The sequence below is a fragment of the Kogia breviceps genome, chromosome 1 (genome assembly GCF_026419965.1).
Source record: "Kogia breviceps isolate mKogBre1 chromosome 1, mKogBre1 haplotype 1, whole genome shotgun sequence".
Classification (NCBI taxonomy): Eukaryota; Metazoa; Chordata; class Mammalia; order Artiodactyla; family Physeteridae; genus Kogia; species Kogia breviceps.
Window position 1 is genome coordinate 118429559 of NC_081310.1, and position 23644 is coordinate 118453202.

General features: G+C 49.9%; 1 protein-coding gene across 16 annotated transcripts in view; it reads right to left on the bottom strand.

The window, feature by feature from the left end:
• SYT6 (synaptotagmin 6) overlaps positions 1 to 23427 on the bottom strand; it is a 96021-nt gene extending 72594 nt beyond the window's left edge. For 4 of the 16 annotated variants that reach the window (XR_010842126.1, XR_010842125.1, XM_067042255.1 and 1 more), the window contains exons 1-3: positions 22981 to 23229; positions 11908 to 12256; positions 9896 to 10451 (exon numbers count right to left, since the gene is read on the bottom strand). Coding sequence is in view for 8 of the 16 variants with exons in the window: in XM_067042255.1 (XP_066898356.1) it covers positions 9896 to 10451; positions 11908 to 12256; positions 22981 to 23143 (1068 nt within the window). In the remaining 8 variants the exon portion in view is untranslated. Of the gene's footprint in view, positions 1 to 9895; positions 10452 to 11907; positions 12257 to 22149; positions 22311 to 22980 lie in introns of those variants that run through there. The other 12 variants (XR_010842135.1, XR_010842132.1, XM_067042289.1 and 9 more) reach the window with 9 other exon arrangements.
• Positions 23428 to 23644: the final 217 nt, after the last annotated feature.

Genomic DNA, 23644 nt, shown 5'->3' on the forward strand with positions numbered 1-23644 from the left:
CGCAAATGACCTCATCTCCAATGGGGCCCCACCAAACAGCTCTTGGCAAGGCTGGTGCTGAACAAAATGGTCACGCCTCAGTCTGCATCTTACTTGATCCGTTGCAGGATACACTTGATCCTTCCTCTCTCATCCTGGACACACTGTCCTTGTTTCCTAGGACACTGCACTTTCCTGTTTTTCCTCCTATTTCACTGGCTGGGGGTTATCAGTCTCTTTTACTTCCTCATGGTCCCCCCACCTAAACATTAGAGTGTCCCAAAGCTCAGTCTTAGGTCTTTTCTCTAAATTTGGGATCTCAACTAGTCTCATGGCTTTTAACACCATCTATATATGCTGACATCCCCTAAATTCAGTTGGTTAGCCAAGACTTCTCTTTTGGACTCTACACTCTTTTTTTCAGCCACGCAGCATACAGGATCTTAGTTCCCCGACCAGGGATGCTCAAACCCATGCCCTCTGCAGTGGAAGTGCAAATTCTTAACCACTGGACCACCAGGGAAATCCCTGGATTCCACACTCTGTATCCAAGTTTCTATCCAACATCTCCAGTTGGATGTCCCAACTGTAACTCAACTACAACATGGTCAAACCCGAGCTCTTGATCTTCCTCCCCATTGGGTTCTACCTCCAGCATTCCCCAGCTCAGTCAATGGTGACTCCCTCCTGAGTTACTCAGGCTGACAACCTTGACTTTTCTTTCTCTACACCTTAGACCCTGCACCCAGTCTGTCAGCAAATACTGCTAGTTCTACTTTCAAAATGCATCCAGAATCAAGCACATCTTACATTTCTACCCCCCATCCTTGTCCAAGCCACCATTGTCTCTTTTTCATGGCAATAGCCTCCCAACGGATTTCCCTGTCTTTGCCCTTGTTGTAGAGTCTATTCCCAACCCATCAACTATAGTGATGCTTTTAAACTTTTGACTGTGGAACTCCATGAACCTTTCCTGCCCCTTTACTTCTCTCACTTCATCTTTTATTCTCTCTCCTCCCCAGTCCCATTTCTGCTTCAGCCACACCGGACCCTTACAGTTCTTTGAACAAGCCAGGCATCCTCCCACCTCAGTGTCTTTCCATTTACCATTCTCTCATCTGGACCTCTCTTCTTCCAGATACATGCATGGCTCTCTCCCTCTCGTCTTTCAGGCCTACTCAGATGACCTCCTCTTAGGGATGTCTCCCCACCTACTCTGTTTTACCCTGCAATCCTCTCCTCCAGCCACCCTCCCAACCCCAATACCACCCCCCAACTACCCCACCACTTCCCAGCTTTATTTTCTCCAGGCCACTTACCACTCTCAGCCACACTATTTATCTCACATATTCATTGTCTCTCCCACACGAGTGTAAGCTGCATTTACCACTGCATCCCCAGTGTCTAAGACAGTGCTTGGTACCCCACAGATGCTGGAACACATCACTGCTGGTTGCCTAGTTCCTGAACTATCCCTTCTTTGCCTTCCTCAGTTCTCTTCTTTTCTCTTGGATCTCCCCCTGCTTGGTACCCTTTTCTGGCCCCTGTCCTTCTTCTTCTTGACTGTGGGTGTTCCCCAAACTCAGTTCTTGCTCTCAAGTTCTCCTTCTTCCATCTGCATCTCCCATTCTACTTCCTTACTCTCCCAGCTTCAGTAATCACCTCTATTTTCCCCTTCTCCCATTTCATGCAACTTTAATAATTGTGTTCTTTGGATTACATTTTTACTTGCTCCGAAAGCTCCACTCAACTGTAAGCTCCTTAAAAGCAAGGACTCTATTTGTCCTTCTATACCCAGTGTTCCTAGACCCAAATAAGTTCTTTAAGAGATCACTGAAGACATGTTGAGTGGATGAAGGCTCATGATGCTTCCTTCTTGCTCCTGCCCCTCTCCTAGCCAGGACAGAACTGGGAGCCTAAGATCCAAGGTGGGTACTTTGAAGGCATTGCATCAAGCTGCTGGTCGATGAGCGTCTGGGAGGCTTCATCCCAGGTGATTGACTGAGTCACAGGGAATCAATTGTGCAGATTCTTTGGCTCTACTTGAAAAGGCCTTTTGTAAGCTACCCTTGGATCACACTGGACTTGAGTATGTGTGTGTGAGAAAAGGATGCAACAAACTCTTTTCTGGCAAGGAAGGCAATTTCATTCCAGGAGGCCAGCCTTCCATCAGCATGCTGGGACCTGTGTGTCCCCTAGGATGGTAGAGGTGCTTTCCTGACTCCCCATTAGACTGTGAGGCTTTGAGGACTGGACTGAGTTGAAGTTATTGTATCCCCTGTGCTAGCCTGGTGCCTGGTACATGGTAATTACACCACAAGTAGTTACTGCACAAAGAAAAGAAACCCATTGTATTCGAGAGAAGTTCTTTCTAGATCCTTCCCCCAATCCAAAGAAAATAGAGACACACACTCCCCACCCTCTGACCCTCCCTCTTTCAACACTCTCTTCCTTCACCGCCATCAAAGCCTGGCCTAAAACTTTCCTTTTCTAGAAGCTTTCCCAGACCAATCTCATCTGACTCTGATTTCTTTTCTCCATCTCTCCTCAACACTTCTGCACATGGCTTGCAGTGCAGCAGCTTGCATGATTTGGTTGTGAGCATCCTGAATTGCTCTGTCCCCAAGTGTGTGCCCTGTGTGCAAGGGGGTTGAGGGGTTTGGGGGTCACTGGGCATGCTCCACACTTCCCAGTAGCTTGGTCAGAGGTGGGGGTTTTTCTTTGCCATCCTTTCCACAGCCCAGCCCAGCTTCTGTATCCAACACATGCTCAGTGATCAAACTGACAGCACATAGCTGACACTCAATACATGTTTGTTGAATGAAAGAGGAATGAATGTCAAACTCAATGCCACAGGAAGAACACTGGGGAGATGGTAATGGAATCCAAGTGTGAGCACAAAAGCTGCCCCCTGAAACGAGAGGAATGATCCAGGCCACAAAGAGAAAATCAAAACAGTCACTCTTCTGGATCCCCTGACGAGCTGCACAGTTTCAGGGTCTATCTTCTGTCCAAGGAGCAACGTAATCACACTCACTCCCCTCTAGCCATGCAAGCATGTGGGCTCTGTTGAAGACCTGGACTTGAGTCTTGGCTCTCTACCACCTTCTGTCTGGGTGACACTGGATGTCACTTAACCTGGAACCTTCGTTTCTTTACTTACATACAGGGCACAATAATAAGGCTTATGGTGAGGATGAAATGGGATAAAGTTGGTTGTGCTCTTGGCTCCCGGTAGGAGCTCAAATAATAACCTGCATATTAATAACCAGTAAATGGGGGACCTGAAAGGTGGGGAGAGCGCTGAACCTGTTTGCAGGACTGTGCCTCGTGGGAAAAGGAGGGAGGAAGCTTGCTGGTGGGGACTTGCTTGTGGCAGGAACTCCCTGGAGGACATTTCTGAGGGGCTTAAAGAGAGGACTGATTCTTACTGACATTGAAAGGAGGAGGGTGTGTCTGGAAGTTCTGCCCTGTGGCCTATCAGCCTGGGGTTTAGGTCTCTACTAGGGAGATCACACTTCCAGGGACTGGGTATCTCTGCTCTGAAAGCAAGAGAGCCAACCACTTCTCTATAGGGGAAGCTGAGAATCTCAGAATCTCACAACTTAGAAACTGGTTTCTGAGGAAACCACAGCTCAGAGAGGGCAAAATCACTTTTCCAAGGTCCCACAGAGAACACATGATAGGACAAGAAGTAAAAGAGAGAAATAAATAAAACAGGAATAATAACAACCAACAACCTGTCGGAATAGGCGATCTGGAAAAAAGTGGGGGATCAGGCCTGGGAGTGGTACAAATAGTGACCCACAGGCCAAGTTAGAAGGAAAGGTACTGTAAGAATGGGGCTCAGGAGGCTGCTCTGTGACAGTGCTGCCCGAGGCATCTTGTGCATTTTATTTAATTTACTACATAGAATACCGCTATGAGGTATGTACCATCATTATCCCCATTTTACTGATGTAGAAACTGAAGCATGGTTTAGACAATGTCCCCAAGGTCTCAAAGCTAGAAAGTGCAGAAGCTAGAATGCAACACAGGTCTGTCTGGTATCAAAGCCTGAGCTCTTTGTGCACAGCTCTGCTTGTTCCCAGGCTAGAAAAGAGACTGTTCTACCGCATAAGGCCCCCCCACCTCCCTGCAGACTCCGAGTCCAGGCTCCCTGGAATTATACAGAGCACTCCATCACCCCCAAAACACACACATACCTGCACACACACACACACACACACACACACACACGCACATGCACACACACACACACACACACACACACACACACACACACTCATTCTGACCTGGCAGGGACCTGGTAAGGCCGGAAGTTGGATGAGTCCATTAATGCCACCAAGCACAACACATATTTATGGCCCCAATTACAGCCTCCATGAAGGAGCTGGAATGGCAACAGGAATACTTGTGTGCACTGGGGTCTGAGGCCTCTGTAGCAATAACTACAAGATTACAGAGATGTTAGCAAACCCTGGTGATGGTGGCCCTATTTTAATGATAAATCTACAGCTTCATATAGAAATAATGAGACTGGGGGCTGGAGAGGGGGGAAGGGAAGAACAGAATGATTTCAGCTAATCGAAGTTTTGTGTGGAGAGAAAATGGCAAACCACGGGGAATGCCCAGGAGACCACCAGAGGACCTTAGTCAAGCCAGGCAAGAGGTGGGAGCCTCAGTGGCAGACCTGCCCATGCCTGAGCGTCTTGATTCCAGGGAACAGCAGAGACCGCTGACTGTCCTAGCACATCTTGTTTGCCTGTTTCTCACCCTCCGGTGGGGTGTATGTTAGCTCCATTACAGCCTAGGCTGTAATGTTGTTCAGTTTCCAGAACAACCTGGGGATGCTGAGGGGAGTGGCCACTGGGGCTTAAGATTTGCAATTAACAAAGGGCTAGCCTCCCCAGATGAACGCCTCCTCTTCACTAGCCTTGAAGCTCCATGTTCAGTGGTTGTAAGAAAACAGCACAAATGCTCCAGGCTTTGCTACTTCAGACCACCTTGGGCACTGGGGCAGGGGCCAAAACAAGGAACCTGCCTGGTTCCACCTAGCAGGGCTGCACCTGATTCTCCCATACAAGTGCAAGGAGCATCAGGGGGACAGCATTCATGGACTCCTGTGACATCAGAGCAGCCTCCCGAGCCCACTTCTCACAGGGCCTCTCTTTCTACCCAGACTATTGGTCTCTGACCCTCCACTTCAGTCCAGGCTGGTTAATCTCTTTGCTACTCCAGACATAAACCATCTACCCGAACCATCCCTCTGCAGGAATGCACAGCCCAGGTCTCTCCCCACCATGCCTGGCTCTACTCACTTTCAAAATGCTACTTAAGTTTCTCCTCCAGGAAGCCTTCCCAAGTTAACTGCACCCAAATTCCACTGCTTCTTTAATAATCCTTTCCTTGTGCACCAATATATAGTTTTGTTTGAATTAATTAAGCCATCGGTCATTCAACAAGAATGTGCTGAATTCTTATGTTTGAATAAAATGACATGCTCAGCCCTGAGGGAAAATACAAGAGACAGTCAAATGTGGGACACAAGCCATTCCTGAGCCACTGGGGACTCTGCAAGACAGAATATGACTCAGTGTATAAATGAGGGACCCAGAGAATAAATCCAGCGGAGTGATTGCTGTGAGAACGGAAGGACTTCAGGGAAGCTTTGAAAGGTGGATTGGTTTGGGCCACGCAGAGAGGTGGGGGAAAAGCCTGTCTGCCACAGGAAACCTTGGGAGCAAAGGCAAGAGGTAGAAATGCTGGATGTGTTCAGCGACCAGCCTGCAGGCCGGAGGAGCTGGGGGCCAAAATACAGCTCTAGGAATGAAATCTGGCAGGAATCTGGCACGCAGGAAAGATGGGAGCCGGCTGTGCTCATGTGCAATGCACCCCACGATGCTGGCTGCAGGATTTCATGTACACTGAGTGCTCAGTCATTCCCCATTACTAGGGATTGGGCCTCTCTGGCCTCAAAATAATTACAATTTTAGAGTAAGCACAGGTAAGAGCACCAGCCTTTTATTTCCTTTTCCTTTCCTTTGTCTAATTCCTCACCCCCCAGGATAAAGAGCCCGCCCCTTTTTTGGATTGAGTTGTTTGTTTTTTTGTTACTGAGCTGCATGAGTTGCTTATAAATTTTGGAGATTAATCCTTTGTCAGTTGCTTCATTTGCAACTATTTTCTCCCATTCTGAGGGTTGTCTTTTGGTCTTGTTTATGGTTTCCTTTGCTGTGCAAAAGCTTTGAAGTTTCATTAGGTCCCATTTGTTTATTTTTGTGTTTATTTCCATTTCTCTGCGAGGTGGGTCAAAAGGATCTTGCTGTGATTTATGTCATAGAGTGTTCTGCCTATGTTTTCCTCTAAGAGTTTGATAGTGTCCGGCCTTACATTTAGGTCTTTAACCCATTTTGAGTTTATTTTTGTGTGTGGTGTTAGGGAGTGTTCTAATTTCATACTTTTACATGTAGCTGTCCAGTTTTCCCAGCACCACTTATTGAAGAGGCTGTCTTTTCTCCACTGTATATTCTTGCCTCCTTTATCAAAGATAAGGTGACCATATGTGTGTGGGTTTATCTCTGGGCTTTCTATCCTGTTCCATTGATCTATATTTCTGTTTTTGTGCCAGTACCATACTGTCTTGATTACTGTAGCTTTGTAGTATAGTCTGAAGTCGACCCAGCAATCCCACTACTGGGCATATACCCTGAGAAAAACATAATTCAAAAAGAGTCATGTACCACAATGTTCATTGCAGCTCTATTTACAATAGTCAGGACATGGAAGCAACCTAAGTGTCCAACAACAGATGAATGGATAAAGAAGATGTGGCACATATATACAACGGAATATTACTCAGCCACAAAAAGAAATGAAACTGAGTTATTTGTAGTGAGGTGGATGGACCTGGAGTCTGTTATACAGAGTGAAGTAAGTCAGAAGGAGAAAAACAAATACCGTATGCTAACACATATATATGGTATCTAAGAAAAAAAAATGTCATGAGGAGACTAGTGGTAGGACAGGAATAAAACACAGACCTACTAGAGCATGGACTTGAGGATATGGGGAGGGGGAAGGGTAAGTTGTGACAAAGTGAGAGGGTGGCATGGACATATATACACTACCAAAAGTAGGGTGGATAGCTAGTGGGAAGCAGCTGCATGGCACAGGGAGATCAGCTAGGTGGTTTGTGACCACCTAGAGGGGTGGGATGGGGGGGTGGGAGGGAGGGAGACACAAGAGGGAAGAGATATGGGAACATATATATATGTATAACTGATTCACTTTGTTGTAAAGCAGAAACTAACACACCATTGTAAAGCAATTATACTCCAATAAAGATGTTAAAAAAAAAAAAAAAAAAAAAAAAGAACCCATCCCTGAGAGCCGGCCTGCTGGAGAGGCTGTGGATGGGAGGGCCCCAAGGGCCTCACCAGGCAAAACATTCAGTGCAGACAGACTGCAAGCGAGACAGGTAGTGTGAGCAAGTCACCCAATCTTCTGCTTCAGAAACTCCTGGGCCCAGGCTCTACCTGCTTTTGACTAGGATGCTCCCCCTTCCTCTTTGCCTATCAAGTTATATATACCAGTCCCTCCCTACCCACCTGAATTCTCCTTCCCCACCCAGGAAACCTTCCCTGGCTGTCCTAACTCTCAGATCTTACAACCTCACAGTATGTGCTACTTTGCTTCACTAGCTACTGTATTAAAGTTCTGTGGGTCAAAGAGGCTGTCTTCTATCCCAGCCCCCCTTGCTCCCCAGTGCCTGGCACAGTCCTGCTTAGGAGGAGATGGAGGAGGGCTATAGTGGTACTGACTGAGGATGACGAGGATGGCAATGATTTGCCCAGTTCCTTTTGGACGATCTGCCTTTTTCTGAATCTGGGCTGAGGAATGGGTGTGGGACAAGTGCAGGGACAGCCACGGAATTCTAGGATGTAGGAAGTTAGCATTCAGGTGAGGGGCATCCTTGGGCACGGACCGCATGCTCCAGGACTAGGGCTTCATCGTGCCCAGAGCTCAAGTTACAGGAAAGGGAGGTCTCTGGAGAGGAGCAGGGACACTCCTCAGAGGGCTGAGTTGAGCCCTGCTTCCCACAGCCCCTGGCCCTCACACCTACCTCTCTCTGAGCACTTGGGCCTCAGCCTCAGTATGGGGGGGACAGAGCCGCTTTTCTCTACCTGTATAGTCACGATAATGAAGTCTGCTGCCTTACGAAACCACAAGGGAAGAGCTGCACCAGATGTAAACTTCAGAGTGATTTATAAAGCGGAGCTCTTGGGCTTCAGTCTGGCACACAGCTGCTGTTCCAGCCCGCCCCGTCTGCCTGCCCTGTCTGCTGGCCCCGCTGCTTGTGCTGTTCTTGGGGATGACATTTCGGGAAAGCAAAAGTAGGGGAGGCACTGAGACATCGGACTGGGCTGGTCAAAGTCAGCAGCAGCTAGGAGAATGGGCTGTCCCAGAGACCTTCTCTGGAGCAGAAATGGAGCCCACCAAGCTTTCTCTCTTTGAACAAATCGATTCTTATCCTTTTCCCACCAGAGTGGGGCTGATTCTCCCAGCCTCTCTCCTTACAAGTTCAGCCCATAGATATTGAGTATTGATTGTCCAAAGGGAGGGTCTGCGCCCAGGGAAATAGTGCAAGAAATATCCCAGGAGACACTCAACTAGTTAGCGTTCAAGACACCAGACACAAGGCCATTGGTGTTTGTTGGCAACACCCCTGCAGGGTTCTCAGCTGCCTGGCTGGGCTTAGAGAGAGGCGTGCCGCCTACATCTGTGGGATGCAATTACACAGCTTCCTCAACAGCCACCCAGGGGACTGGAGAACACTGTCTACACTGAACCAAAGGGCTCTGGAGATGCCCTCTTAACTCTCTGTGCCAAACCTGTCCTCCCTCTTAAAAGCCAACTTGAGCCCCAGCTCCTTGACACCTTCATGGTTAATTCCAGTTGATCATGAACAGTCAAGCATCCCCTTCCCCCATATGTGGATTAGCCAGATCTCCCTTCAAGCACCACCCCCCACTCCAACTCCCCGACTGGCCCAGGCAGGCAGGGCCTAAGAGCAGGGGCTCTGCTGCATGGTAGTCACTAGTGCTGGTTGTTAAGTACCTACAGTCCCCCTTCTGGACACGTGGTAGGATTGCTTTGCCCGGCCCCCTTGATAGTAGGAGTTGCAAGTGTCTTGCTTTGGCTAATGAAATATGAGTGAAAGTGACATGTGCCACTTCTGCATGGAAGCTTTAAGAACAAGCATGTGATTTGCCACATCTTCTTCCTCCTCAGGTGGTAACAATGGGGGCACAGGTCAAAACGGAGCCTCTGTTGGCTTGGATCCCTAAGTAACAAGGAAGAATGGCCAAGCTGCAAAGCAGATGTAACATGAACGAGAACTAAACTTTGGCTGCTTTAAGCTACCAAATCCTAGGATCATTTGTGGCTATGGCATAACCTGGTTTATCCCAATTAATACAGCCTGTTCTTGATTGCTTGTGCCGGGCTTCCAGTACACACCAATGCCTTTGGCTCACACCGCTGTCTGAGTCAGTCTATGGGCCTGGCCCGATCCTTACCCATGATTAAAGACATATATTATTTTATAGGTGGTAGACCTGAGGCCTGGCAGGTAGAGAGAACCACTTCAGAACATGCGATCAGAAGCCATATATATGTTCCCTTCCCTTCCCACCCACATGGGGGCTCTGCTCCCTGCTCCCCCCACCCCCACAACGTGGGCCCCAGGGCAAGGACTTCCCCAGAGTGGGTTGGGCTATTAGTCAGAGTCCCCTTCGTATCTTGAAGGGCAGAGGCCCATTTGTCTCTAGGGGTGAGGAGGATGCAGGACACATCCCAGTCAAATCCAGAACTGCAAATCCTCAAGAAGCCCAGGGAGCAGGGCGGTACTCACACTGGTTGCGTACTGGATGTCCTTCCAGATGGAGGTTTCCTGCGACAGGTCAGAGGCCTCAAAGAGGTTGTCCAGGATGACCTCCCCGATCATGTCATGGCGGGAGAATCGGTCAAAGTCGAAGACACTGAGATGCAGCTTGCGGTCGGCCAGCTCCTCATAGGGCACGGGGAAGTGAAAGTTCTCATCGAAGGTGGGGTTCAGGGTCTTGCGGTGCACCCGTGTCTGCAGCTTGCATTTGCGATCAGGCAAGAGGTAGATCTTGACGTAAGGGTCAGAGCTGCCACAAAAGTCCTTGGCGGGGAGGTCGAAGGCCTTCAGGATGCGCACGATCAAGGTCTCGTTCTCATAGTCATAGCGCAGGCTGAAGTTGATCTTCCCGCAGGTCTTGGCCTCGGTTTTGGCATCGTCCCCCTCCACTGACTTCTGCTTGTAGAGCTCGGGCTTGATGCGGCCAATGCTGGTGGGCTGCTCCGCCGCAGGGGGCAGCTCATTGCCGTAGTCCACGCTGGAGACATGCATCTGCCGAGGCAGGTGGCGCTTGAAGGACGTGTGCCTGGCGGAGGGCAGGAGGGGGTGAGAGAGTGAAGTGGGGGAAGGAGTAGGGGAATGCAGGCAGGCATGGCTCGGGGTCCTGGCTCATCCTACCCCTTGTGAGGCCCCCTTTTCCTTCTGCCAGTTGACCCCCTTTCCCTCAGCACACACTTGGTGTGCATGACTTAATATATGAAAAGTAGTTGGAATGGAGCCTGGTATGTAACAAGCTTCAGTAAGTGTTAGCCATTGTGATCATTATCATTTTTCCTGCTTTTCTGCTACCTGCTTTCTAGGTTTCTTTCCTAGTAGGCATGACTCTGGTTCCCCCATTAAACCATAAGCTCCTTGACTGAGAACGACCATCCTTTCCCACCCTCCACGTGGCATTCCTTCATCACCACCATTACCATCTCCACCACCATAGTTAACATTTATTGTGTTTTGGAGTCAGAATGCATAGGTTAATTTGGGCTCTTCTACTTTCTAGCTGTATGACCTGGGGCAAAGTTATTTAACCTCTCTGTGTTATAAAATGAGAATAATAAAAGTAGCAATTGCATAGGATTGCTGTGCAGGTGAAATGAATAAATACAGTAAAGTGCTTAGAACAGGGCCAGGTATATACTAAGTTCTTATTATCACATGGATTCTTTCACTGGCTCCTCACGGATACCCTTATGAGAGTCATTAGCCCTATTTTACAGTTGGGACAAGTGAGACTCAGGAAGGGTGAGCAACTTGCCTGAGGTCAAACAACAAACTCTGTAAACGTGACCCAGCACTTTCATCATTTCTTGCTTTCAATCTGAAGACCAGGCCTGCTTCCCTTTGGCTGGTCCCCTGGGGTCCTGGACCCAGGAATCCACAAGAGCCCCAAGTTTTTAATAAATACATTGTCTTATACCTGCACATACCACATCATTTAAAAGTGTTTCTGAATTTGGAGTAGGTTTTTGTCATTATGTGGTGGTTGTTTTTTGTTGTCATTTTGTTTTTTCAATTAAAACATGCCATGTATACAATTGCTGTCATACGGGGAACGCTGTCAAAAGCTATCCTCATTCTCAAAATGTTAGGAATCTCTTGCTTTATCTCCCACGCACTGCAGCCTCCATCTAGGAGGCTGTATTGACGTAGACACATCATGAACTTTCATGCCTCTGCACCTTTGCGTATTCTCTTCCCTCAGCCTGAAGTCTTTCCTTCCCTCCGGACAAGCCAACACATCGCACCCACACACATCCCAGGGCTTACCACCTGCACAGCACCCCACCTCAAAGGTTCCCCTCTCCTGAAGTCTCTCCTGGCGCCCACCTCTAAGCTGATCACCCACCAAGGAGCAGATCATCTGACATATTCTCCAACCAGAATATGCACATGATTATTTCTGGTCTCTGATCATCACAGGCTGGAATCTCATTAATGTATTGGATCCAGGAATGTGGAGGTAGGGAATGGAGGGGTCCACCCCTCACCTGGTGGATGATGCTGGCTCTGTGGTCTGTCGCTGCAGCCGTGTGTGACGCATGATGTGCTCTTTGACCGACCTCTGCACCTCGGCGGGGATATCTGGGGACGTGTGGCTGATCTTCACGGCCGCCTCTAGGAAGCCCAGGGTGTTGGGGTCTTTCAGCTTGCCCGCCATGTTGCCTCTGGAGCTGGGGCTCTGGAGGGCCTCCGGGGAGGGGTTAGCAGAGGAGGGGCTGGAGGCCTCCTTGTTCCTCCAGGGCATCCAGCACAGCTTCCAAAAGAGAAAGAGAAAAACTGCCACCAGGGCCACGCCACACACAATAACTACCACTGTGAGGAGGCTGACAGAGGTGCCTGCCCTCAGCCAGGCAGGGAGGGACAGAGACAGACACAGGCGGGGAGAGGCAGGGAAGGGTGTTCAAAGAGGGGCCACACAGAAGGGACAGAGACGGAAGAAGAGAAAAGAGTGGTCATGAGAAGGCTGCCCAGGTAGAGGAGGGATGGTTGTAGGGTTGACGCTCCATATCCACCTTGTAAAATATCTGCAGCCTCGGGTTCACCTCGGTCTGATTTCTCCAGCTTGACTCCTCCCCCCACCGCCAGCTTGGGGAGCACCTGGGTTGTCTCCCCTCCCCATGGGCACGTGTATGGGGAAGGGAATGTAATTTAAATAGCAGCCTAAGCAAATGTGCAAATTCGTGAAGCATTCACATTTGGATGCTGTTTGAATTTCTATTAGAGCTGTTACTATGGCCAGACTTACAGCAGAGTCGGTTTTGCAGACAGCTTTCTTCCTCCACAGGCTGTGAGGCCTTGGGGACCCCAGGCTGGGCTACCTCATTCCCTTCCCTTACCCCACGCCTGCCAAGCTCACAGCAGGAGCTATATATAGTTAGTAGGTTGACTTGAAGTGAATGAGATCGGGCATAATCTCCTCGAGGAGGGGGATTAGGTCTAATGCTTCTGCTGTACTCCCGGAACTCTGCACATAGTAGGCTCAATAAATACTTGTATTAAGTTGGAATGTGATGCACACAGTTGACTTCAAAGCTAAATACAGATGATTCCGATAGCTGTCCTTTCCCCCCATTCCTGTGGCTAGGTGACAGCTTTGCTGTAAAACTGGTATTTTTGAATGTCGTGATTCGTTCAGAGGCAGGCATTCACTGTCCCACACCCAGCCCACCTCTGCCCCCAGTAGGATGCCCAATACCCCAGGAGAGCTGTGAAGGATGCCTCCCTCTGGAGAAATTATTAAGCAGGCTTCCCACCCCACCTTTAGGAATGAACCTTTGAGCCCAAGGCCTCTTCTTACTCTGAGATGTCAGAGGCCTTGAACCAATGATGGGTTTGCACAAAGGTCACTTGTAGACAAGCCAGCAGAGGAGGCTCATTTGGCTTACATGATGATTGAAAAGTTGAGCAATTCCATCATCACTATCATCATCATCATACCAGATTTCTGGCTTCTCTGGAAAAGGCCTGAGGACTTGCTAACTGGACCTATGCTCCCGCATGGTGGGAACTGGTGATGCCCTTCGGAAGGCTGCGTGCTCACCAGCTGCTCTCCCTGTTACCTGCCTGGCCCCTGCAGGCCTGTGAGTTTGTAGCCTCTGGATTATCCTGTCCCCATGCCTTAAGAATCTTGGGATTTAAGATGAGAAATGACCCTACAAGTGAGGCTGTGCTTTTGCAGATGGGAGCAGTGGTCCAGAGAAGGGACTTGCCTGGGGTCACAGGTCAGACACAGAGCCTGGACCAGGGTCCAGATGTCCACTGCCCAGCCTGAGGCTCATTCCACTGTCCCAGACTGTTTGTCCTTGATTAAACTATAGGCTACTATAGCCCTGAGATTTTTATATTTGTCTGACTCAGGGATCAGCATAGAAACTGACACATGAGAATGAATGAATGAATGAGTCAATCAGTGGCACATAACACAGCTGTTATTATCTCTCAACCAACATTTACTGAGCACTTGCCATGTTCCAGGTGCTAAACTAGACTGGGACTATAGAGATGCCTGGTCCCTCCTTGGGAGATCGAGAGTACTCTCACGGCACATGGGCCCCCGCGAAAGCTGTCCCCATCCAAAGGCACTCGAGAAGGAGGCCAGAACATCAGCCACCCTCTCTGGGCAGTTAGCACTGTCTCCCAGCTCCCTGGTTGTAGGGTACTGGTCTTGACCAGCTACCACCTTCAGGAATAAGGAATGAGAGCACAGGATCCTCAAGTCCTTAGCAACCTACTCCAGCCCCCAGATCCCTGCATGGAGACAGTGGAGTCTTTCCCCAATATAGGAACTGAGGTTAATCCAACAGAGACTGCCAGGGACCGGAAAAACTGATTCCTATTTAACTTCTAGACAGAATACCTGCAGTTATGGTGTGCATGCATCCTGGGAGCACAAGAGAAAAAATATCAGATTGCTTAATATTTATTTATTATCTTAAAAATAAGAAATCGAAATTGTAATATACAGGTCGACAGTAATAGGAAAGATACCATTTTATTATTGGATTTAGCCAAGTTATTGAACATTACTATGTCCAAGGTACAGAGTGCTTTTAATGTATTCACTCATTTAATACTCTCCAGTGAAATAGGTAAAGATTATTATCCTCACTTTTCAGATGAGGAAACTGAGGCACAGAGGGTTAAATAGATTGCCCAGGGTCACACAGCTGGTAAGTGTTTGGACTGAGACACAACCCAGACAGTTCAGCTCTACAATACCCCCTCTGTACATGTGTATAGAAGGTGGGAACAAAAAACACATATTGGAGGTATTAAATCAAAATAATTTTTGCTGTTATGAGTTCATGATCTAAATGGTTTGAAGACTGTTTTTTAGGCCTGGATCCCCCTGGGGTTCACCAGGAACGCTACCACAGATATGGGTGTCCTTATTCTACGTATCTGGCCATCTCTGGGCCCTCCACATCTGTTCTCTGTTACAGCTGTTCCGGGTTCAGTCTCTGCAATATGGGTCACCTTAAAACAAAAGGTATTTCTAGGGTTTTGCTTTCCTTTGATCATACATCTTGCTTGCTCTGGTAATAATTAGAATTTTAATGAGAAAGGGGGAGAATGGGAGAAATCCAGAGAGCGGAGAGTGCATTTAAATGTTCAGCCTGACAAAAAAACTGAATTCATAAATGAAAAGAGAGGTGGAGGAATCAATTTTTCCTCGGTGTGGTTGCTATTTTGAATGAGTCTCCATGTGACCCCGGCCCTGGCTATTATTCCCTCGGAGCTGTGATTAGGGAAGGCAGAGGTATGGATTATTGGGAATTGGCACCCAGCGCTCAATACTGGTTATGTAAGACCAGGAGGCTCTTCCTCTGCCTGGAGAATCTTCTTCCAGGATATCTCACAGGCAGGCAATGCAAGGAGAATTAGGTCCTGAAGCTGAGTGGGTTCACCCACACAGGGGAACAAGGTGGTGAGCAAGGCTGGTAAGACCAGAATTAGGCCAGGATGGGTATGATTATATAGGATTTAGCCCCTTTAAAATCACTACATGTGGCCTTGAACTCAGCCAGCCCGTGTAGCCTGGTTGAAGGTACATAATGGCCCAAGGGCTGTCCAAAGGCCCACATGACCTAAGATATGTGCCTTCCTACCCTAGGCCTGCTGGGGCCAACCCACCAGGATGTGTTACCCTCTAGTAAATCACAGGTGCAATAGCAGCCTTCAAAGCCTTCTTCGCACTCATGTCTTGTTTGAACCTCAACCTTACGAGGCAGATAGAATTTTGATGGGCAACTCAGCCACCTTTTGAGTCCTGACCCAGTGCTCTTCATATTTATACCATGCACTGGCTTCGTGGCAAGATAGAGGTAAGCCTCCAGGAAGGGAGAATGTCCTTAGCACAGCTCTGAAAAAGAGAAAGGACTTCCTAAGTGTTTCTATTTGTATTCTTCCTCCCTGTCTTTTTCCTTCTTTATTTCCTCTTCAGCCTGGAGAGAAAGAAGCATGGCTCTAAAGTCAGACTGGGCTCATTCAATGTCCATCTCTACTGGTTTTAATCTCTCCCAGCCTCTGTTTCCTCATCTGTAAAATGGGTACAGTAATAGTATCTATCTCATAGGGTCATTGTGAGATTTAAACGAGATCAAGTGCATCAAAAGGGCTAAGGACAGTGCCTAGAATGTAGTGAGCCATATAATAAATATTTGCTATTTTTATTAGAATTATCTAGCTCTGCCCAATATGATTTTGGACTTCTCCTAGCTCTGAAATTTGTTTAGTGGGCAGAACACGTGCAAACCATGAACACTAATAAACAGAGATGGATTTAACTTTATCATTACAAACTAGGAACCACCTTATTAGTAGAAATAATATAACTATTTCATATATAGCTAGGTGTCTCTGTATCTCAGGACATAATACATACTATATCAAAGATCTCACATCTCCAAGTTTTTCTGTCAACACTCATTTGCTTGCTACTTGTTCAGTTGTTTTGTCATTACTGTCAGCAGCCAGCTGGTGAACAGGAGCAAGCTCCAAACGAATGAGAAGAAATTCATGGAAGAAAAATGTTCAACCGAGAACATGCTATGCTTTTGCAAAGTTTTCTTGGAAATTGGGGGAAAGAAGTCCATTACTCAGTATTAGGTGTGGAACATCTTCACTGAGGTATCAGAGGAGACCAGTATTCCATGGGTAACCCTATTGGGAAACCCTATTGGCCAGTCACCCAGCAGCTTCTGGGAGAGAAAATAGCTATGGAATTTGGCTTCAGAAACACACTCAGTGATCTGGCGCTGTGCAGGGCACGTGGCTTCTAGCCTGGGCTGGGGAAGTGGGCATCACAGGGTGCTCAGACTCCAGGCAGACATCTCAGCTGAGCACCAGTGCCAGAAAGACTGCAGAGCACACCCGCCCACATTTCTAATTGTGTGACCTTGAGCAAGTTACTTAACTTCTCCAAACATTGGTCTCCTCTTTTATGTAATGGGGATTCTAATGATCCCTACTTCACAGAATCATTGTGAGTATTAAATAAACTAAGGCTTTGAGCACGGTGCCCAATACAAGGTGAATGCTCCCAAAAGTAAGCTGCTATTACTTCTTCCTGTTTTGTTTTGTTTGTGTTTGTCTGTTTGTTTGTTTGTTTGTTTGTTTGTCTGGTGGAGGATAATAGTTTACTGGGTACAGGATGCACCCAAAGCTTGGCCATCTGAGGCAGGGAAGGGGACACAGGACCAGAGGGCAAAGCATCTGAGAGACCTCAGGCTCCTTCTTTCCTTGGAAGTTAAGGTCCCCTGAATGCCATCAAGGCAGGATCTGCTTGTCACCTTAAGTGAGACTGTCTGACAGGGGTGATGGCTCATGGCCTCCCTCTCTTTCTGGAAAATGGTAAGCTATTAATTAGCAACCCAGGGCTTTCTTATCACCCCAGTGACACTTCTTTCTCCAGAGACAGAGCCCTGGTGCCCCGTGGCCCCTCCTCTTCTCTCCACCCATAGTGTTAGGATTTATCAGCAGTCCCCATCTCTTGCTATTGTTCCCATTTTTCTAATGGGCCTCCATGTCAGGAAGATCCGTTTTGTAATAGTAACAGACATTCTCGCTAACAGATTGTAATTGAAAAGATAAACTGGGGAGAGGAAGTGAAAAGAAAGGACCATTTTCCCTGCTCCTCTCAAAGCTGGAGAAGGCTGGCTTCAGGGTCTGGGGCTGCTGTTGGACCCTCAGAAACGGGCAATGCCAGGCTCTGCAGAGCAGGAGCTGCCTTGGCCAAGGAGCTGCCATTCAGACACAGATGGAGAGATAGACCAGCACAACCCAGAGACCAACCAGCAAGAAACTCAGAGGCCCCAAAGCCTGGAAGGAGCAGCGGGTAGTCTGGGAAGGGAAAAGACTCTGGGCAGAAACATTAATACTAATACTAGTAATATTATTTGTTATTTATTTCTACATGGTAAGCACTGTGGCCCTCAGTGATCTCATTTAACCTTCACATCCTCCCTAAGAAATTCACCTCTCAAAGATAAATTAACTAAGTTTAGAGACATTAACAAAATAACTTGTTCAAGTGTACCTCAGTTAAGTGGAAGAGCTGGTATTTGAACCTGGACTTTCTGATGCCAAAGCCCAGGTTCTTGAGCCAGGCCCTTGAGGGGTCTGAAGCCTGAGCTGAAGAACTACAGAGGAGAAGCCTGGACAGAGAAGCTAGAGAGGTATTTCTTCACTATAATCAGGAGAGGGTGGGGAGCATAATCTACTTTTTGGCCTGACCCTCTAAACCTGGGCAGAGCCCCGAGGACTAAGATTATGACCAGCCTCCTCATCCTCCATTTCTTTCTCCTTCCCTGGAAGATGCAGACACTACAGCCACCAGGTAAATAACCAATGGCCCCTGGAAAAGTCCCATTCAGAGATGTACCTGAGAAATACCTGAGTGTGTGTGTATGTGTTGGGGCAACAGGGGCTATTCTGTTCTGAGGCTCACAGAAGTCCTCCATTAATAATAAGCTCTGCTGTGGCTTGTAAATTTATTAGGAGAACCTAGTGTAATTAAAATTTAGGGTTGGGGAGAGGGGGAGCAGAAAGCCTTTGCTTCCTTTCCTTCTTTCAGAGATCCAGGCTGAACTACCAATGGGAATAATTAGCAGAGTCCAGACAGAGAAGGAATTAATGCTCTTGGAAAAGCTGTGATGAGGAGAGACAATGCTGGGTTAATCACGGCCGCACCAAGTTTTATGACTGGGAGCCTGTTTCCACCATCATTAGGGGATTCAGGGATAAATCGGAGACTAACTTGGAGTGTTAGAGCTAACAGAGCATTGGCGTTAATTTAGCAATTATTAGTATTATTTTGGCAGATGGTAACTGTGCCTTTCTGCCTGATTGGTCAGGGCATGTGGCCCCTCTGAATGGGGCAATCAGGCCTGGGGTGACGGGGGGAGAGGCAGATAGAAAGCTTCATTCTTTTCCCTCTACTCCCCTCTCCCTGTTTATTCCTGCAACTAGTGAGAGGAGAGGTCTGCCTGGGTCCTCGTGGAGCGAGAAAAACAGTTCAGCGCCCCACACAGAGAGAAAGGAGGGATGAGGTAGTGTCATACACCTGGAGCATCTAGGGCTGGATGCCCTACTCACTTCTACTTTCAGCCCCTCTGCTTTCAGTTCAAGTGTGGCTGAGTCCTTCCATTTTTAGAGGCTTCTTTGCCTAAGCTGGACCAGCAGGGGTGCCACTTAGCTGGGTCAGGACTTTCTCTTAGCCTGCTGCGCCCCGCTCCAGACAGCCCTACAGAGACCAAGGAAACCTGGCCTGACCCACATGCCTCAGTCTTAGTCCTCCTTATTTTCAGACATACATCATATCCCAACTCTGTGGACAGGGAGGACAGAGTAACATTAAGACAGTTAGAAGAGAACACATCTTTTGTACAGAGCTTGGAGGGATGGAGCATTCTGGATCTACCATCCCCACTCTTGAAGTTTCCACACAGAGAGAAGAGAACTTCTAGAACTGTAAATCCAAGGGCTCTACAACCCCTGGATACTGGACCCTGGTTCTAGAATTGTAAAGCCCAAGATACACCATAGTGTCTGAATAGCATCACCATGGGTTCTAAAGGATTGTGCATTGCACCTTTCCCCAAAGAAGGCAAAATCTGCAGAATTCCTTCCTTCCATCAAGGAGTGAGGGAGTGACTCACTCAGTTATAGAAACAAGACTTTTGTATTTTGATGAAATGCTGTGCATTTAATTTGGCATCACAAGCAGGAAAAATACCTGTGCTGCAAAAGGCCAACTTTAAAGCCAGGTGGCTGAATCGCAGAACATCTCCATAGTTATTAGAAAAGTGAACAAACATCACATACATCTCATGGCCATAGGTAAGCCAAAGAATAACCATTCCTGCCTACCAGTCTGGAAGGGGCAGGGCAGCTCAGGCTCTCTCAACAGATTCCTGCATTTTCTGGAACAATTCTGTACTTCTGCTCACTACCTTGAGAACCATACAACCAGAATCCATGCTACCCACACTTAACTCTCTGCAACTTAGCTCATGGAAAAAGTTTATTCACCTCCATAAGGCAAATGACATAAAGAAAGGTGACGAACTGCCTACCAGTTTCCCCTGGGGTGGGGGGGTGGGGGTGGATATTAAGAAGGAGAGCAGACCCTTTACATTTAGGGGTATTTTTAATAAAAAAAAAGGATAGGACTTGCTTTCAGCTTGGACAGTTTGTGTAGAGATGTTTCCAGGTCAGGGTCTGATTGAGATTTCCTGTGCAATTCCTAGCACAGACCTTGGTATATAGGAGTGTCCCAGTAAATGATAGCAGAGTCGGAATCTCAGTTATTGAATCTCAGGGTGTTACTAGAAATCCCATGAGCTAGAGACTTAGAGAAGGAGGAAGGCAGGGGAAAACATGCAATGGTAAAGGGAACTGGGCGTGCACTTGTCACTTGCATTTTTCATGAAACTGCAAATGAAAAGATGCAGCATTTCTCTGACTGGAGAATCTGGACCCAGACAGTGGCTCTGGGATGCAGGGAGTAGGCTGGGAGGTGTGATACCTGCGGGCCCTGGTCCCGAATACCACAGCATCTCCCCAGACCCCGTGCTCCCCTAAACCCCCAAGATCCCAAAGCCACACTCAACCATTTTCTTTCTTCTGCTATGATCAAGGGTCTCCTTCGGCCTTCCCCATCCCTTTCAGCCCTCCCCGGCCCCAGCTTGGCCCCAGGGCTTACTGAGGCTTGTGATTCAGCAGCCAAAGTTAAAGTTCCCCAAGGCTGACAACTCAACCTCGCTTTCTGAAGCAGCCTGCAGGAAAGGCATACTTATTCATCTGGGCCTGCTGGTTCTCACCCCTCAGCCTTCTCTCACCCGCAGCCTGGCCATCCAGGTACCTGTCATTCCAGACTATGGGGTGTCCTTCTGGAGTCAGAACACCAGTGCCTCCCTGTATCAGGATGTGCTACACACATAGGCCAGCCACCCCCCTCCCCCACTCCTAGCATTTCTGCCCTAAACAGACAGGAGAAAAGCCTCCATCCCTGGCGGAACTCGACAGGTGTGTTCACACCTTGAATTAGCCCCTTTAGGATTGGAGGGGTCAGAACCAGCATTAAGGGCCCCACTGGAGATGGATCACTGGAGGAAAGGATGGAAGGAGCTGGGGAGGCAGGAAGGAAGAGACACCCTGACTTGGGGAAAATTGTGTGTCTGTTGGATATAGGGAGCTGGGTGGTGTAGATGGTGAGGGCACGGAGAACCAAAGTCTGATAATACTTGCTGGGCCTAATTTGCTCAGAGATTCTTCAAGAAGAATCAACCTCTTCAACCTCCATCACTCTACCACCCTCTAAAAGTTCTTCTGCATGTCTAACCTCAGTCCCTTCTGCTGCAGTAATCAACCCATTGATTAAACATTGCCAGGGCCAGAGAGAGAGAGAGAGAGAGAGAGAGAGAGAGAGAGAGAGAGAGGGAGCAGCGCTCCCCTACAACCCACACAGGGCCGAGGTGGGCTCCCCGCGCCCCGAGGCTGAACACAGCTCCACCTCAGGCACACAAGCCTCCCCTGGTCCAATACCCTCTTCTCTCTCCCCCATCCTCCAGCGGCACTATTCCTAACCTAGGACCTATCTGTATCTCCGACCTCTAACCTCAAGTGAAAACAGGGCCCTGGAACCCGCGGCCTCTGGGCAGCTTACCCCACCTGAACCTCCTCCAAGAACCGCGGCTTCTGGTCCCAGGAGAAGCGCGTGGAGACGGAATTCCCGCCTCTCGAGGCCCCCTCCTCGCTTTCCCGCGCGGGTGGTGCGCAGCCGCGGGGCGACCCCAGCGTACCTCTAGGCCCAGTGGCACTGGGGTCAGGGTCGGGGTACAAGGAGGGGTGAAGTCTGCGGAGCCAAAAGAACCCCGGCGCCTTGGTACCTGCAGGATCTCCCCACCCCCACTCCGCATTCTCTCGAGGCTTCGCACTGCTCTCAGCTTCTCCCCGTGCAGAGGGAACGCGACCCGGTACTCCCTTCCGCCCAGGACCCTCCAGACGTCGGGATCCGGACAAAGAAGCCCGGCTGCAGCGGGCGAGCGCGGCCGCGCGGCGCCGGCGAGGCAGGTAAATACCCGCCGCCGGCCAGCCGCCAAGCTGCCCACCCACCCGCGGCTCCGGCCGCCAGGGCGCGACACGCCATTCCCGCTGTCGCGACTCCCGGGAGACGCCGCAGCTGTGCGCCGGGCCCGGGCCCCGCGGGGCTCGGGCTCCGGACTCACCGGCTCCGGCGAGCTCGACCGGCGCGGGCTCCCGCCTGGGCTCGGCGGCCGCCTGGGACTGCGTCCGGCGCAGGGTCCGCACTGTTAGGGCAGGAGGCGCCCGCTTGGCAAAGTCGGCAAGAGGCACCGGCTCAGTCGCGCACCGGCCCCGAGTCCGAGTGAGTCACAGAGAGACCGAGGGAGCAAGTTATAGGGGCGGGGGGTAGGGGGGAGGGTGCCGAGACACCCTCCCCCACCCCGCCCCCCGCCCCCCGCCCCCCAGCGGAGACGCAGAAAGCCACTCGCAGCTGGAGACACCCGGACACAAAGACCTCGTGCCAGCCGCAGATCCAAGTTTCTCCCTGAGAGACCCAGGGGGTTCGGGCCGCGTTCCCCGAGAGAACAGATAAACTGACGGACAGACCGACAGACGCACCCAGGGACGTCGACACCCCCGAAGAGACGAGTTACTTCCTCAGCCGTGATGTCCCTGGTCATCTCTCGCTCCATAGACCCCTCCACTGGCAGGTCGCCCGCAGGGCGAGCAGAGAGACAGGAGGGAAACTGACGCCCCTTGGGGCGCCGCGTCCCGGGAGCCCGGCTTTCCGCGGGGGCCCCGCAGAGTCACACAGGATGGAGCATGGGATTCTCTCCCTCCCGGGTCCCCTTCCCGTCTCTCTGCTTGCCCTGCAGGCGGTGGGCCAGGGCACTGGCCGAGGCTGGATCCGAATCCAGAATCCTGAGCCGGAGTTCTCCATCTAGGTTCCGGGGTTCCCGGGGTTGGGGCTTTGGGGAGCGGGCACAGCCAGGGCGAGAATCCGGGAAGGGAGGGGGCCTCGGCTTTTCTGTTACCTGCGTCGGCAGCGCTCGGACTCCGTTCTGGGGGCTCTAGCTCGAAGCTCCGACAAGTCTCCACGTCCAGCCCGAGAGGGGGCGGCCGGGCCCGGCACAGCGAGGCCAGGACCGCGAGCGCCGCCTGGCACCGAGGCTCCCCGGTCTCCCACACCCCGCTCATGCCCTGGACACCCCAGCCCTCCAAGCAGCCGCCCGAAACAGCGCCGCGGCCGGACTGGGGCGGGGCAAGGCGGCCCCAAGAAGACCCTCCCCGCAGCGGTCCCCTCGGGCTCCGTTCGGCTTTTAATCACTTCTCCGCAGGGTCTCCGCCCCTCACGTGGCATCCCGCAGCAGGTGGCAAGTCTGGCGCCTCACGGCCGCCCCCTCTACACTCAGCGACCAGTCTGAGTCCGGGCGGTTCAAGGCGGGGGAGCCAGGTTGTTCCGCATCCTGGAGGGTGCAAGACTCGGGAAAGAGCCTGGGATCTGGCTCCGCACTCACGGCCTGGTGTGACCTTGGGCCTCTCTGAGCCTCAATTTTTCCTCTCTGTAAAAGGGGTATAATGATTACGAGTGTTTCACGGGTTGCCTGGTGATATAAAGATAGTGTTTGTGAAAACACTTGGTAATTTGCCACATGCCACACAAGTGGCAACGAAATAGACAAACCTATTACAGAAAGA